General features: G+C 44.1%; 1 protein-coding gene across 1 annotated transcript in view; it reads left to right on the forward strand.

Moving 5' to 3' along the window:
• The first annotated feature begins 2671 nt into the window (after window positions 1-2671).
• The window catches only part of LOC138615928 (lissencephaly-1 homolog), a 30941-nt gene continuing 19076 nt past the window's right edge, over window positions 2672-14536 (forward strand). Inside the window, exons 1-2 of the mRNA XM_069689812.1 lie at window positions 2672-2750; window positions 5658-5972. Coding sequence (XP_069545913.1) covers window positions 5941-5972 — 32 coding nt within the window. The 5' untranslated portion in view covers window positions 2672-2750; window positions 5658-5940. The remainder of the gene's footprint in view (window positions 2751-5657; window positions 5973-14536) is intronic.

A 14536-nucleotide genomic window follows, 5' to 3' on the forward strand; every position in this document is an offset into this window, starting at 1 on the left:
GTAATTAAGTATTTTTTCATGTTTGTATTACTACTTTTCCTGAGCACTTCTTCCACCACTCGTGCAGGTTTATGTTTTTGTCAACACAATTAGCGTATATTTGTTTATCCCGAATATTTAACCCGACACACATCGATGTCACATTGCCGGTGAGAGGCAGGTCTTTTTCTGTTGTGTAATGTGTATTTATGAAATGTCTTTTTCTGTGAAAGCTTTTATGTACTTTTCCACATGAAAATCACCAGTTGAATCACGCTTGACAATCGATCACATGTGAGGAAAGGCTGATTTCCTGAACTCGATGTTAAAATGGCTCAAAGTTCAGCCTTTTAGTGCACAGCGTACGAACTAATATGAAAACAGCAGCTCTGTTTTTTTGTAAAATGCACACATACTACTTTGCCTCCAGAAGCCAGTGAATGTGGTCAGCCAGTTTTACTTGAAAATGTTTTTTTCAAGTCACTCCCAAGTTTTATCAGAAGTCGATTCGAATAAATGCATCCGTGCAGCCAGGCTCTATTCAGTAGTGTCTGCAATGGGAACGCAGCAGCAGCGATTGTATGTCACTGCAATAGAAAGTTGTAGCAGTTGAAGTTGTTGCCTCGCTGTCTGTTGCGTCTTGTTCATCAGCTGGAGACTAAAGCTCAGGAGAGTCACTGATCTCCGATGTTGTCAGTGTAGTTCGGTAAAAGAAAAGACTGACGGGATTGTTGGAGGTGTTGCCAGAACGAAGCAAAATGTCGATTTTTTTTTTTTTTGCTGGGGGGCCCTCCTCTTTATTTTGTGTCAACAGACAATGTCAAGAGCGACAGGCTGTTTTGTCTTTGTGACTGTGGCAGGCTGAAGGGCAGATACCCACATTGGTCCTCAAGCTGACAGTGGCACAGAGCTCGAGCCTTCAGACAGCTTGCCCACCACTTAGCTGGACAGGTCATTAATCTCCTGCTGCCAACAGCGACCGCCAATCAACCAGCAAATGACTGCTTTGACACACCGTTTTGATAGATAGGTTGTTTTTTTTTATATATGACAAGGAAACATTTGACCAACACAACTGCCAACAAGCCCTAAAGGCTGTTTTTTTTTTTAAATTTATTTGTCTAGCAACCAGTTTCTGTCTAATGGTTGCGAAGTCGTTTAGGGAATCAAAAGGTTTGATTTTAATATGTCGACGACAAACGCCTGCAGTCTATATTTAGAGTAATATTTCAACAAGTAGCTTGTTGGTGTGAAGTGAACGCGCTGCAGAGATTCAAATATACCAGAGATGAACAGGCACTTAATGACTGCCAACTTGTGTTTGTACTACTGTACAATAACTGTATTCAAGCGTGGATAAAGGAAGGAGGTTCAGCAGCCTTGATTGTCTCCCACCTGTATGCAGGTTTGTTATTGGCATGTGATTGATCTGTTGTCCCCGTCAGCTTCCTGTCTGCTCAGTCTCTTGTCCTTCCTGTGTTGGGACCTCTCAACTAACAGGCCTCTTACATCCACTAACACAGCTGCTTGATTGACAGCCAGTGAGGAAGATCTTGCGTCTACCATGCTTGAAAACATCTAAGGAGTTCACGCTACTGCTAATTTAGCATCTCTTCTTTTTTTTTTTTCTTTTTTTTAGCCACAGAAGAAAGAAGTCATCTGACTGTATAATTTGATAACTGAAGGTGATTGTTACCAACCCACTTAAATGACACAAGCAGCTTGCGGGTCGTAAGGACTGCACATTAACAGCTGAGCCAGATGTTGGCCCGGTTTCATCATCAGTTAGTGATAAAGCTCTTTGGACGGCTTCTGTCTGAGTGCTTTACCATGAACAACCATTCGCAGAAACAGGAGGTGATTTACAGAAGATTCAGCCTTTCAGCATCGTTGCTTTGAGGAAGTTTCCGTCACATGTTGTCGGCTTCACATCCTAGATGGAGATTCAGATGCCTTCAGTTGTCTGGTTTGAAGAATCTGGATTATAAGCGATGAGCAGGCTTCTGCACGGGCTGATGAGAGTTGTATTAACCTGCTTAACCGCACACCACAATACATTATAAATGTTTATCCACAGTGATGCCCAGTTGGTATTTAAATTACTATTCGTGTTGCTAGTTATCTCCTGATATGAGCATATTATGCCACAAAATGACGTTAATTAAAATTGGTGAAAAGTGTTGGTGGCACTGCAAAAAGCAAAGCTTCTGTCTGCCTCAGTAGCTAAATGTGTCCACAAACTCCCGTTTAGATCATGGAACAACTGTGTTTTTGTTTCGATTTGCAAGTTTATGAAATGTAAAAGCAAAATTGCTAACTAGTAAAACTGTGAAAGAAATTTGACAAAACAGTTTTACATCCTTTTCAGTAGCGTCAAAAATAATAATACAGCACGATAATAGTTGTTCAAAGGGACTTTTATTTCACAGATGTCGTGACCTGGGTTGTCCGTGTGCTTGGTCAACATGCAGAAAACGCTTTTCCTTGAAATAAATGCAGAATCACCATTTTCCTGATTATTTCCCTGGCATCCATTTTTTTTTTTTTTTTTTGCATGCCATAGTTACTTAACCTTGTTAACAGTGCTCTGTGTTGTTTGTAAAACGCCTTCCAGGATCACGTTCCCGGGACAAAATGAAGGTGGAGTCACTGACAGAAATAGAAGATGCTCCAGATTCCAGCTGTTTGAGACGCTTTCTCGAATGACGTGAGCAGAAATCTGTGAAACAGATGAGGAGATAACTGCCAGCTTTGTCTGCATTGCTGTGACGGTAGGTTTTGTGATAAGTCGCTTGGACACCGCGTCACACCAGCAGTTCAGACTTTGTGGAGCCGCTGGTGTTTTTATTTGTACCTCTTATACTGCATTCTGCAGGGGCGTGTTCCTTTGTTCAGACGGGGAAGCACTGGAAGTCAAAAAAGGTTACGCACACACCTCATCTGTCATATTTGGCTGGTGATGTCACGCAAACTTTGTCAGACGGTGATGCTGTCTGATGTGCTACATTTGACGTAGATGTCTTAATAAATGTGGATCATTGCAATCCTTTAAAAGTTGTCAACTGCAGTTGAAATTGAGATTTTTCTTGTTGGTCACAGATTCCTGTTGCAGTGAAAAGTTTTTTCTGTAACATCCTCTTTTCTCGGCGGGTTTTCTAAAATAGTTGTGTTTTGATTGTTATGCCGTTTTCAGATCCTGTGCAAGGCGGTCCACACGTTTGAAACATGCAGGTGCCATCTTTTGCGTGGCGTCATAAAAACTGAGATTATGCACAGATCGCCGATTTTGACGGGACGCAGTGGGTGTGGTTCATTACGTTACCGAGGTACCACTTCCTTGTTGCTTTCTCAAATCAAAAGAGACGGACAATGTTTTCCCTGATTTGTGAAATACGGCCTTTTAACAACTCGTCAGCAAATTAAACAACATCTTTCAGAGTCAGCGCCATCACTGTAAGGGGCCCTGTTATTGTACGGTTCCTGCTGCTACACAAAGACAAGAGAATCAATGGGAGGAAGACACATTACCATTATTAACCATCAGTGGGCAGATTTATAGATGCACCACCGCTGCGGCGCATACCTACTTCCATCTAGGCACGCTATTTTGCACTCAGCCAATTAGCCTGATTATGGGATTGTGCAAACATTTTGCTCAATAGTGAAGCCACAAATGAGATTTTCAGAGGGGGGAGTCTGTAACACATTAATGGATACACCAAAAGTGATGACAGCTGCCAGCAGCACACAGGGAGGTATCAATATATAGTGGATGACCTCATTTTCACACACGATAGCGGTTGTACAGACTGATGTGGATGGTGCATGCCTTAAATGCCTGTTTTGAATATAGACTTTTTAGAAAGAGCCATTTTTTTTAGCTGTGCTGTTGCAGTGCTGTGGCCCTGAATCATGGCGGGGTCGTTGGGTAACGGCCAGAAACCCCCAGCACGTTGTAATCCACACACAGTAAGAGGACATTTGGACTGCTGTCAGGTGGTGACATCAGGGTGCAGAGGTTAGCTGTTGCCCACATTAGGCTGTGCTTGAGCAGTTTTCCGGTGTCAAATACGCAAATAAATAAGCAAACACATATTTTATAGATTCCGCAGAGTGAACTTTTGCTGTGGTCTTTTTCTGCAAACAAAAGCCAGAGTGAAAAGGAGGCATTTTCCCTTCGGGTAATGTCACTTCTGCATCTTCAGCTGAAATGAGGAACGTGTGAATTTTCCTTCATTGCAGCTTCCTGATGCGTTTCCAGTCCTCATGGCTACTCTCGACACACGACTGCTTCCTTCACTGTGCCTCTCCCATGCGGCAGATCTCATGCCAAGCGCACATTGTACCCTGTACGTGTTTCCGCACGTCTCCCTCGCTGCAGTCTTGACCGTTTCTTCCGGGTCTGTGGAGGAAGTCTATTGGCTTATTTAGCATTTTTGTTTACTGGTCTGGCAGAGATTTGGTAAGGCTGGTCCCAGTAGACTAAGAGGCTTATTCCATTGGGTAGCTGCTCTGGTAAAGAGCTTTTCAAGAGGACGATGCAGTGTAGGAAAAGGACATCATTACATCTTCGTTAGCTGCGTCATATTTTGTCGACATTTATTATTCCTCACATCACTACTACACTCCGGACAATAAATGAATTCTCACATTAACACGGACACATTTTTTTTGATGACACAAATGTTCATATTGATTTCATCGCGCCTTCAGCCCGGCCAGCCAGCACTTCAGATGATCTCGCAGTGAGACGATAGGGTCAGGGGAATTTGACAACAGCACGGCCGTTACTCGAGCCCGCTCGGCTGTGTCCTGTTTTTCTTTTCGGTTGCCAATCTGAGAGAAGAAGTGCGTCGCTGGGAGAATGTGGGTCAGCTCTTGTATGCACACAGTGTGGCATTTGCCGCAAGAGCAGACCTGAGCTCTCAAACCAGACTGGTGACATGTCAGGCTGACGGGAGTAGAAGTGGAAAGACAAATGAAGGAGCAGTTTGTGGAATGGAGGTGTTTTTTATTTTTTATTTTTATGAAATGTCTGATATATGGCTCTATATGGAGACTGCACTTTGTTTTTGTGCTCCCAGCAGGTCTATGTGTTGAATTAACATGAATTGAACAGCATCTAAAGCTCTTATTTTGAAGGCTGACGCTGTCGTTGTTTCTATATTAGTCACAGACCGACTGTTCTGTAAAGCTATGTCACTTTTAGCTTTTTTTTTGTAACTTTTAGCCTCATAGTTCTCCAAGTTCAATGAATAAATAATTAAAAAAAAAGATTAGAACTAAAATATTTCTGTGATGTGCAGCAGGAATATTATCCCAGGAAGTGATTACATATTCATTCCTTTATTAGGTAGTGCTTTAAATAAATCGCATTTTTCTTTTCTAAACTTGCAATTTTTTCGAATTCTCGCAATTTTACGCAAAAAAAACTCCGCAAATTCCGTCGCTATTTTGGAGAAAATCGGCCGGAAAATCGAACATTCTTGATCGCGACAATCACCAAAAAAAACCAACTCTGCGATATCCTGGAGGGACTGATAAACTGGTGCAAACGCTGACGCAGTTCTCTGGGCTATAAACCTTTTCATCTCCACCCCCCTCCTCATGTTATCTGTCATGCATACCTAATGCTGACTTTCCCCCCTTCTCTCTCTCTCTCTCTCTCTCCCCTCTAGATGCAGTGTAGACTCGGCTGGTGACTGGTCTGCAGGCTCGCCTCATCTCTCGTCCCTGGAGTCAGCCGGTTGGGGGGCAGATTCCTGCGTTCCCCTCCTCTCAGTCTTGAGTCTTTTGTCTGGACAGAACCACCAGCCTACCACTGGAGTACGCAGCCCGTCCTCGCCCGTGCTGCTTGGATCAGCACAGCTCATCTCCCGACTGAGGAGAGCGCCGGCAGCTGCACGAGATCACCTTTTACTAACTGATCCCTCGCGGCCCCGCCCACACCGCCCCGTCACCATGGTGCTGTCACAACGGCAACGAGATGAACTGTAAGTCGTCAACCCGCCTTTCAGAGCATGTGGCTGTGACGTGAAGACGTCACGTTGAACATTTATGGATTCATACGTTATCATTTACCTGTTGCCTCTTGCCTTTTAATTGTTTCATGCAGCTGCTCATTCGACCACATTGTTCTTATACCGCAACTGTTTTTATTTTTTTTATTCCAACTTTGAAACAATGGACACAGTTTGGTGCTTCTCTCAAAGACGGAAGGGGGGGGGGGGGTTCCAAGTAGGAAAGAGCAGTAATAACTTCTTGGCTGCCGTTAGCAATTATTGTCATGATTGATTGATTGATGTGCCCATTATTTTTCTTGATAAATAGTTGCGTATATAAAACGGTGAAAAATGTCCAACACGAAATGACCAACCCTTGAGTGTCCGACAAAAGACAAACGTGTTGCCATATCATAACAGATGAGGAGTTAGACCGAGGAAAAGTTGGGCATTTTTACTTAAAAAGTAATTTAAACCATTATTCATTGATAAAATAGAGCAGACAATCAGTGTGCTTCCAGGTAGGGATGTGTACTGACTAGAGGATTCAGTTAAAACACAGATATTTGGTAGTTTTCTCTCCTCGGTCCCCCTCAGGAGGAATCAATGACTCATTGAAGGTTCCTCAGCTGCCCTGAGGCCTGAAGCACAAATGTATTGATCTTCCACCTACACTATCTGCCCCTAGACATGTTAAGTATTCACAATTTGCCGAATGTGACCTAAGTAAAAGCTCAGAGTCCCACCTTTGCCCCACAACACACACGAAGGAACGAACAGGGATCCTGAGTGTTCGTGCATTTGCTTTGTGCTCGCGTCAGCACTAGTAGGGATTCTGCAGAGACACCATGTGCCCAAAATGTCTGAAATGTGGCATACAGACAAAGGAGAACCTCCACATGGGCTGTGTGGTATGTGTCAAGCGAGTGGGAAAAGAGAGAGGGTCTGTAATAAGGGGGGGGGGGGTCAGTTTGGCTCTGCTGAGTCGGTGGGCTTGCTAATTAACCCCAGAGGTGGGGAATGAAAAAGTTAAAGCATCTCATTGTGAGATACAAAGTCCTAGGAAGGAGGCAAGATGATCTGGTTGAGCTTTAGTCCATAAGACTCTCCCCCCATTTAAGTTGTTAAACCCACAGATTAAAATTGAATATGCTAGAGATCTTGGCCTCTGATTTAAGATGATGACCTTGTTGACTCTTATTTTCTTCGCTGTCATGCAGTGTCATTGAAAAATGCATCAACGGTCACATGACAAGGCTCTGAACATTCCTAACAGTGTTTCAGTGTTTTTCTGTGATTAGTGCAGTGGGAGGAGTCTGTTGTTATGGAGAGGTCTATTGGAATGCTAATCTTTCATGCTATTTGCTATTCAGAAGAAGCTGCCAGGACCCCCCATCCACCCATTGCCCTCCCCATCCACCCAACACCCCCCATCCACCCAAAGCCCCCCTATCAACCCAACACCAACACCCCCCCCCATCCACCCAACACCAACACGCCCCCCCATCCGCCCAACACCAACACACCCCCATCCACCCAACGCCCCCCCATCCACCCAAAGCCCTCGCATCCACCCAACCCCAATGCCCCCGCATCCACCCAACACCAACACACCCCCATCCACCCAACCCCAACACCCCCCATCCACCCAATGCCCCGTATCCACCCAACACCAACACCCCCGCATGCACCCAACACACTCCCATCCACCCAACACCAACACCCCCCCATCCACCCAACCCCAACACCCCAACACCCCCCCATCCACCCTACGCCCCGCAACCCTCTTTTTTTTTGTTGCTCAAGTCTCTGCCCCGTGGCTGACAGGAAACTGGTGAGACCACTTGAGTCCCATTCAAGCCTCCGCTGCATTACGCCCGTTGGAGATGTCGCTCGGCTCAGTTGATGCTCTCATTGATTTGGACATAAAGTGCCCCAAAGATCTAATTTCCTAAATCATTTGGGGAGCCTGCCTGGAAACCCAGCTGCCTGTTTTGATTCAGTCAGAGTGGGTAATGGGGACAGTGACCGGCTGCCTGGCGGCTATTCACGCTAATTTTTCTTTGAGCCCCCTCCTCTCTTTGTCACAACCTTTTTTCCATCAGGCAGCAAACAAATAGATTTTTTTTTTTTTTTCTGTTGCATTCAGGCATCCTCTTCCCCTCTTCAGTGTTTTCAAGCTTCAGCTGTCAAGCAATCAAATGGCTGCAGGGATCACTAACATTGCTGTATGTCTTTAGTGTAAATGATTTGGCATTGAATTTTTATTTATTGTCTTTCTTAAAATAATAATAATAATAAAAAAAACCTGCATTTAATCCTCCCTTATAGTTTTTGGTTTTCCAGTAGTTATTGACCTTCTGTTTGACATAAAAGGCAGCGTAACAGTTTTATTACCCCAGCATGGAACAACATGTTTTATAAAGAGAAATAATCTTTGTCTCCTAAACTGGTGCTATTTTGTCAGCACCACAGTCAGATGTTGTGATGGCGCAGCATCTTCACAAGAACTCTATTTTGGCCTCGCTTAGCCAATGAAAAGCGCACTTGTCTTTCTGTCCAGGGTCAGGGGACTTGTACCCGCCAGCCTTCAGTAAAAATAGACACAGAACACAAACTATCTGCTCCCTTGAAAGACCTGGAGGCACCCGAGTGCAGATGGACCTTTTGCTTTTGAACTTTCTCTGTGCTTTACAAAGAAAATCCTCTCAGCCTCCCCCATGTCTCGGGCTACAAGATGGCTCATGTGATTTTTGTTCTTTTTCCATCATCCCCCGGCTGTACGTGTGGTGACATAACAGATTAGCTGCCATTCAAAAATGACTATTTGAGCCAGAGGCCGTCAAAGCGATAGTAGTATGAGGACTTTACGGTGACAAACAATATGTGTTCAGGTCGCTGGTCTGATTCCCAGTATCCTGCCATCGTGTTTACCTGCCCAGGTACTAGTCTTCTCATAATCCCGTGTTCCTACACATGCAAATAATGCTCCCGACTCCTGTTTCTTTGCTGCTTCACTTTGTCTACCTGAGCCTCGGATCGCTTCTAATGTACAGCAGCTGGGATAAAGTGTAAAAACAGTACCAGCATCAGGAAGTGATAAGACACAGCAGCTGCATGTGATTTATCAGGAGACTTCCTCAAGAAAGGCAATGGATTTCCTCCAAAACGTGAAAGCATGCTGCTTCGTTCAAGTGCAGAAAGTTAAAACACGAACACTTTTGCGGTTGTGTGATTTAAAAAAAACACGTCCAGCATACAAGTCAAACTTTTTTTCAATTCATTCACCCACCCCCCCCAAAAAAAAGATATTTTTGTAAGACAAACACGTGTCGGCAAAAGCGCACATTGATATCGATTTGGGTGCGTTTTTAAAGAGTTGAGCTGTGCACCCGCCTACTTGAAGTCGTGATTGCATTGTCAGTTTTAAGTGTCCGTGACCAGATTTGTGGATTTAAGGCCAAAGCGTCTACCGTTTTCATTAATTGCACTGATTGCATTTATGCGGCACAAATTGGATCCAGAGGCGCGGCATTTCAAATAGCTTTCATGTGTCTGTGTTTGGGTGTGACAGGTGTCTCCTGGGTCGGGCGGGGTTTTGCATACAGGCATTTGTGGCTGGCACACGGACACTTTCTCTTGGACGGTCTGTTCCCCGGCCTCCCCGTCGGTGCTCAGTGTACTGAACACAGCTGGGTGCATCTGCAGGGGGTCTGTCAGCAATATGGATCTGATTTTTTGTTTTGCCCCAGGACTGACACACAGATGGACTGGCACAGTAACAGTCCCTCTTTTCTGGACTATTATGCCATATCCACCATTCACTGTCCCCTGTAAAAAGAGGAACAGGCAACCGGATGTAGAAACCTGGAACTGTTGTACTTCTAAGTTTCCAATGATTATCCGACTTCCTATCGTGTTCGTCCTTGTTCATTGTTAGGATTCAGAAATCTTTCTTGTTCTCGTTTCCTGTCAACAAGACCAGTCTTTGTGCGTTTGATAACACACGTGTATTCATCAAAAAGCTGCAGCAGTCAGTCCATTAATTAATTAGGGAATTCAGAATCTGCAACTATTTGGGTAATCTATCAGGTCCTTGTCATTTTTTAAGTAAGAATGCTCATATCGGCTCCTAAAATGTTATGCTTTTCTTTATTCAGGTATGGTAGTAAAAAATAATATTTTTTTAAAACAAGCTATCTAAACACATCTGATTGAACTGTGGGGAAATTCTAAACTTCAGCTGGGATTTCTTTTTTTTAGAAACAACCTTCATCGCAATGAAAAAAAAAAAATCCAGTTTGACAAGAAGAAGTCTGTTCTATTGGCAGCTCTGCTTGAAATAGCATTAAATACAACTACAGATATTAAACAAATTGTTACCTCAGTAGAAATTGTTTGGTAAAAAACAGCCTCGCTGTCTCTTCCTCTCTGTCCGTATGTTTTGCACTGGAAGCAGTCTCTTAAATATGTGCTCTATCCTGTTATCCTTTGTTTAGCCAAGGTTCATGGGGTTAAAGAAAGTCCATTTCACGCTGGCTTCAGCTCGTTCAACAAAGCCCCATCATCACCATGTCCACATGCCACACGCCCAGTATAGAAACAGTGGGACTTTGGTGTGTATCTTGGTGTGTAGACCAGACAGCTGGTTTTTCAGGCCTGTGCTGCTTTTGATCTTATATGCGTTCTCACACACACACACACACACACACACACACACACACACACACACACACACACACACACACACACACACACACACACACACACACACACACACACACACACACACACACACACACACACACACACACACACACACACACACACACACCGAGGAATAATCACTCTTGTATTAAGTCTACTCTTGAGTATAAAGACGGAGCTGGAAAGACCTTTTCTTTTCTGTGGATCCTACTGAGAGGGAGTTTCCTCTTTGAAGTTCTCTCCTGGCTTAAGGCTTGATCTCCTCTGCAGTGCTCTTAACTTATATGATGGCAGACTGCCTTTTTTTCCTCCACTACCTACCTGTTTCACATTGAAACTAGCTGCATTATGATAATCATCCTTCTAAGAGGCTTTGTGATGGAAAAATAAGTCAGACATCTAGTGAAGGGCATTTCTACCTCTCTTCTCTTCTGAAATGATGTGATGGATTAATTGGCTGGTCAATCTGGGTGGTGACTGCCTCCAGGCGACATGCTTCATGTCTCCATGTAACCAAGGCCAGAGGCTCCTCTTCATCAGTCAAGCTAGAGAAATAGCTGATCGGTTACAGTTTTCAAAGAGATCAGACTCTACCTGGGCAGTTACGCAATCCTGTCATATGATTTTGTTGTTAGTTATTCTCCCAGAGAAGTGATCAGCTGTTCAGTACCGAGCTAATTTAGCTCTTTACACACTGAACCGTTTAAAAGGAGAGGATGTTTATGTTCTGTAAAAGTCAGTGCAGTTTGTTTACCAATGATATGATCAGCCTGAGATGCAGCTGGATGAACCGGGAGTGGAGGACATCATGTGGTTCTTTCAGTGGTCAAGCTTGAAAAAAAGCTTTCTTTGCTGGCGTTTACATCAACTCCAACCAAATTACATTGTGGAGCTTTCTCTGCTTCTTTAGGTCTTAAATAGGAGAATTAAAAGAATAACATGGGTCTATTGCCTTTGTTCACACATGAACTAAAAAGAAAAAAAAATAATCTGGAAACCACCTTGGGTTTGCTGGATGTGTGGTGGAGCTCTGCTCAGCTTTTGACCTCAAATGAAGACAGTACCACCCTTTGTTTCCACACTAAGTTAGCAGAGTCTGCACTTGAAGGTACAAATAAAATTAATCTTTTCTTTAATATTAGGACATTATTTTTCTTAAGCTTGTGGTTTTGCTGCTCGAATACCGAGTAGGGACAGTGGTTGCATCACCACACAGCACCGACCCGTCCTCCTTTGATGTGCACAGAGAGACCAACGGTTGGCACAACCTCTGTTCCCTTTCTGGTGCACAGACATAAGAAATATTAGGCCCCGTTGAGCCTAATGGAGAGATAATGGCACAGTACGGTGTGAATGGCTGAGGGTTGTACCGTCTGCCCAAAGAAAAAGAAAAAAACACAGACTGTGATATACGCTCATGAAGTAATCCATAGGAAGGGGGATTTTATATGTGCCAAAGGACTTCTCAGAGTGTAGACTTTTAGCTACTTTCTCTTACACATTTATCAGGAGGCCGATACATAGTCTGGTCTAGAAAGGTTGCTTTGTAAGGTTTGTGCCGGCAGACAGATATATGGCAGAGGGAGCTAATGGAAGTGCTGTGTTCCTAATGTGTTGTTAGTTAAATGTATCATAATCTGTGCCATGACAAGTCAGTGGTTGTTGGCTGATTAATTTCTGTGCTCTGCTAGTCAATAAATCTATTGATTACTAAGCATTTTGATATATGAACTGGGCAAGCATAAATTTATGAGTTGCCAGTGTACATCTGGAAACTAAATTACCTACCGAATAATCAAAACAACCTTGACATAATGATGTAAAATACATCAGGATCTAAAATATTGGAAACAAGAATTAGTGACACCCCTAATGTTTTGTTTGTATGTTGCCAAGTTTCAGCATTCATCAACAATTTTTTTTTTCATAATATATTATATATAAAAATAAATTTTCTTTACAAGGATTGCTATTGTTAAAACAGCTTGTAGTTTGTTGGCAAATTAATTCCGACTACGAAGAAAGTATTATTCATTCAACCTCCAGGCTTCACCTTCCGCTTCAAGTGGTGTAACTCAAGTGTGCCGATAGTCCTGCTAGAAATGTGTGATAAAAAGTATAAAGAAAGAGTCAGAAATGTTGGATAATACAAAAAGGCCCAGCCACTTTAATCATTTGCACATTAAGTGGTGAAGTCGGTCAACAGGCAGAGGCTGTGTTAGTAAGTGTTGCTCATTTCTAAGGGGATGTTGAAGTGTCTGATCATGGAGCGGGAACTGGGAGGAAGTGATGTCACTGGAGGGCTGACTCACCTCACTCTTCTCAGAAGGGTGAGGTCATGCATCACTCCCTCCTCTCTCCCCCCCCGCGCCTCTGTACGTTTCACAGGCTTTCCCACTCGCTCCATTAAGGGTTCATATTGCATGAGAGAGCAGCGCTGCACTGGAGATCTGATGGACCACAGCACTGACGTGACCGACGTGGGCCTCGAGTACTTAATGACGCTAGATTACTTGTACTTGTAAAGAGATGTTTTTTTGGGGGGGAATAGTAAGCAGTGATGAGTACTGTGTTCATTCATGATGCGCTCAGACGAAGCTCTTCGATCGCACTGAAGCAGAGAAAGTATGCAGATACAGTATTGTTCTATTGTTCTGTTTCCCCCTTCTTCTCCTTTTTTTTTTTTTTTTCTTTCCCTGTCTGTCCTCTCGGTCCACGTACTCGCCCTGCCCTCTTTCTCACCATCTCCCCATCACGTCATGCTGTGGGCTGCGAGTAACCATGGAAACCAGCCGGTTTGCTCGCCTTCTGTCGACATTAGTACACTTCTCCCTCATTTCCTCATGTTTCCTCTCTTTTCTCACAGTCGTTGGACATTGCATATTGGATTTTTTTTTACATTTTTTTTTTTACATTTTTATTGTCTGCTGATGAACAAGTTTTGTTTGTCTGGCACATCCAGGGTGAAGTAGGGGTGGCAGGGGGTGGTGGGTCCTCTGTTGATGTCTGCCAGCACTGTGGCTTTGTTATTGTCCGCTGCTGTTCAGCTGTGTGTGTGTGTGTGTGTGTGTGTGTGTGTGTGTGTGTGTGTGTGTGTGTGTGTGTGTGTGTGTGTGTGTGTGTGTGTGTGTGTGTGTGTGTGTGTGTGTAAATATTAGCCCCCATTTTGTTCACTTGTTTTGCTTTATGGCTGAGCGGTTGTGTGTCTGTGTGCTCTATTGTTCTTACATGATGCAAAATCACACTACGATTCACAATTACCATCTCGTCCCCTGAAGCTACAAAGATAAACTGCACCACCGTGTGGTTTTCATATAACGTATGCGTTTGAATCTAAAATTGAAATCACCAGTGACTTTAGTGACACGTAGCTGCTGTTGGCTGCCAGCTTGTCCTCCTGACGCTTTCGTACAAGTGCTTTTTGTTAAGTGGTGGCAGCACATCAGCTGGTAAACAGCCCGCACACACCCACACCACACCGCACCAATGCCTCCCTCACCTGCTTATACACTTTCTCAGACATGCTCGCACACCTCGGCCCGCCTCTCTAGTTTTTCTAGACGTGCAGGCTGTCTGAGGAGTAGATAACCTCCTGCTAACCTTGAGCTGTAATAAGGTTTGCTCCTGGTGTCATGGGGATTCAGGTGGGCAGGGGCAGAAGGGTGTTTCGGTGCTCAACGCTGACCGAGAGGGCGCAGGGGGCACGGGCTGGGCTGACAGATTGTGCCCCCCCAACCCCACCCCCTCGGCCCCCTTCATATTGGCACCTCAAAGCTTTGCCTGCCTGACAGCTTGTCTGGAGTCTCCTGGCATTAATGGTGTGCACAAACACAGGAGGGCCGAGATGA

This window comes from Brachyistius frenatus, unplaced genomic scaffold, assembly GCF_029030835.1.
Source record: "Brachyistius frenatus isolate BFR_SWC_R1_liver_20210118 unplaced genomic scaffold, ASM2903083v1 Contig_1, whole genome shotgun sequence".
Taxonomy (NCBI): domain Eukaryota; kingdom Metazoa; phylum Chordata; class Actinopteri; family Embiotocidae; genus Brachyistius; species Brachyistius frenatus.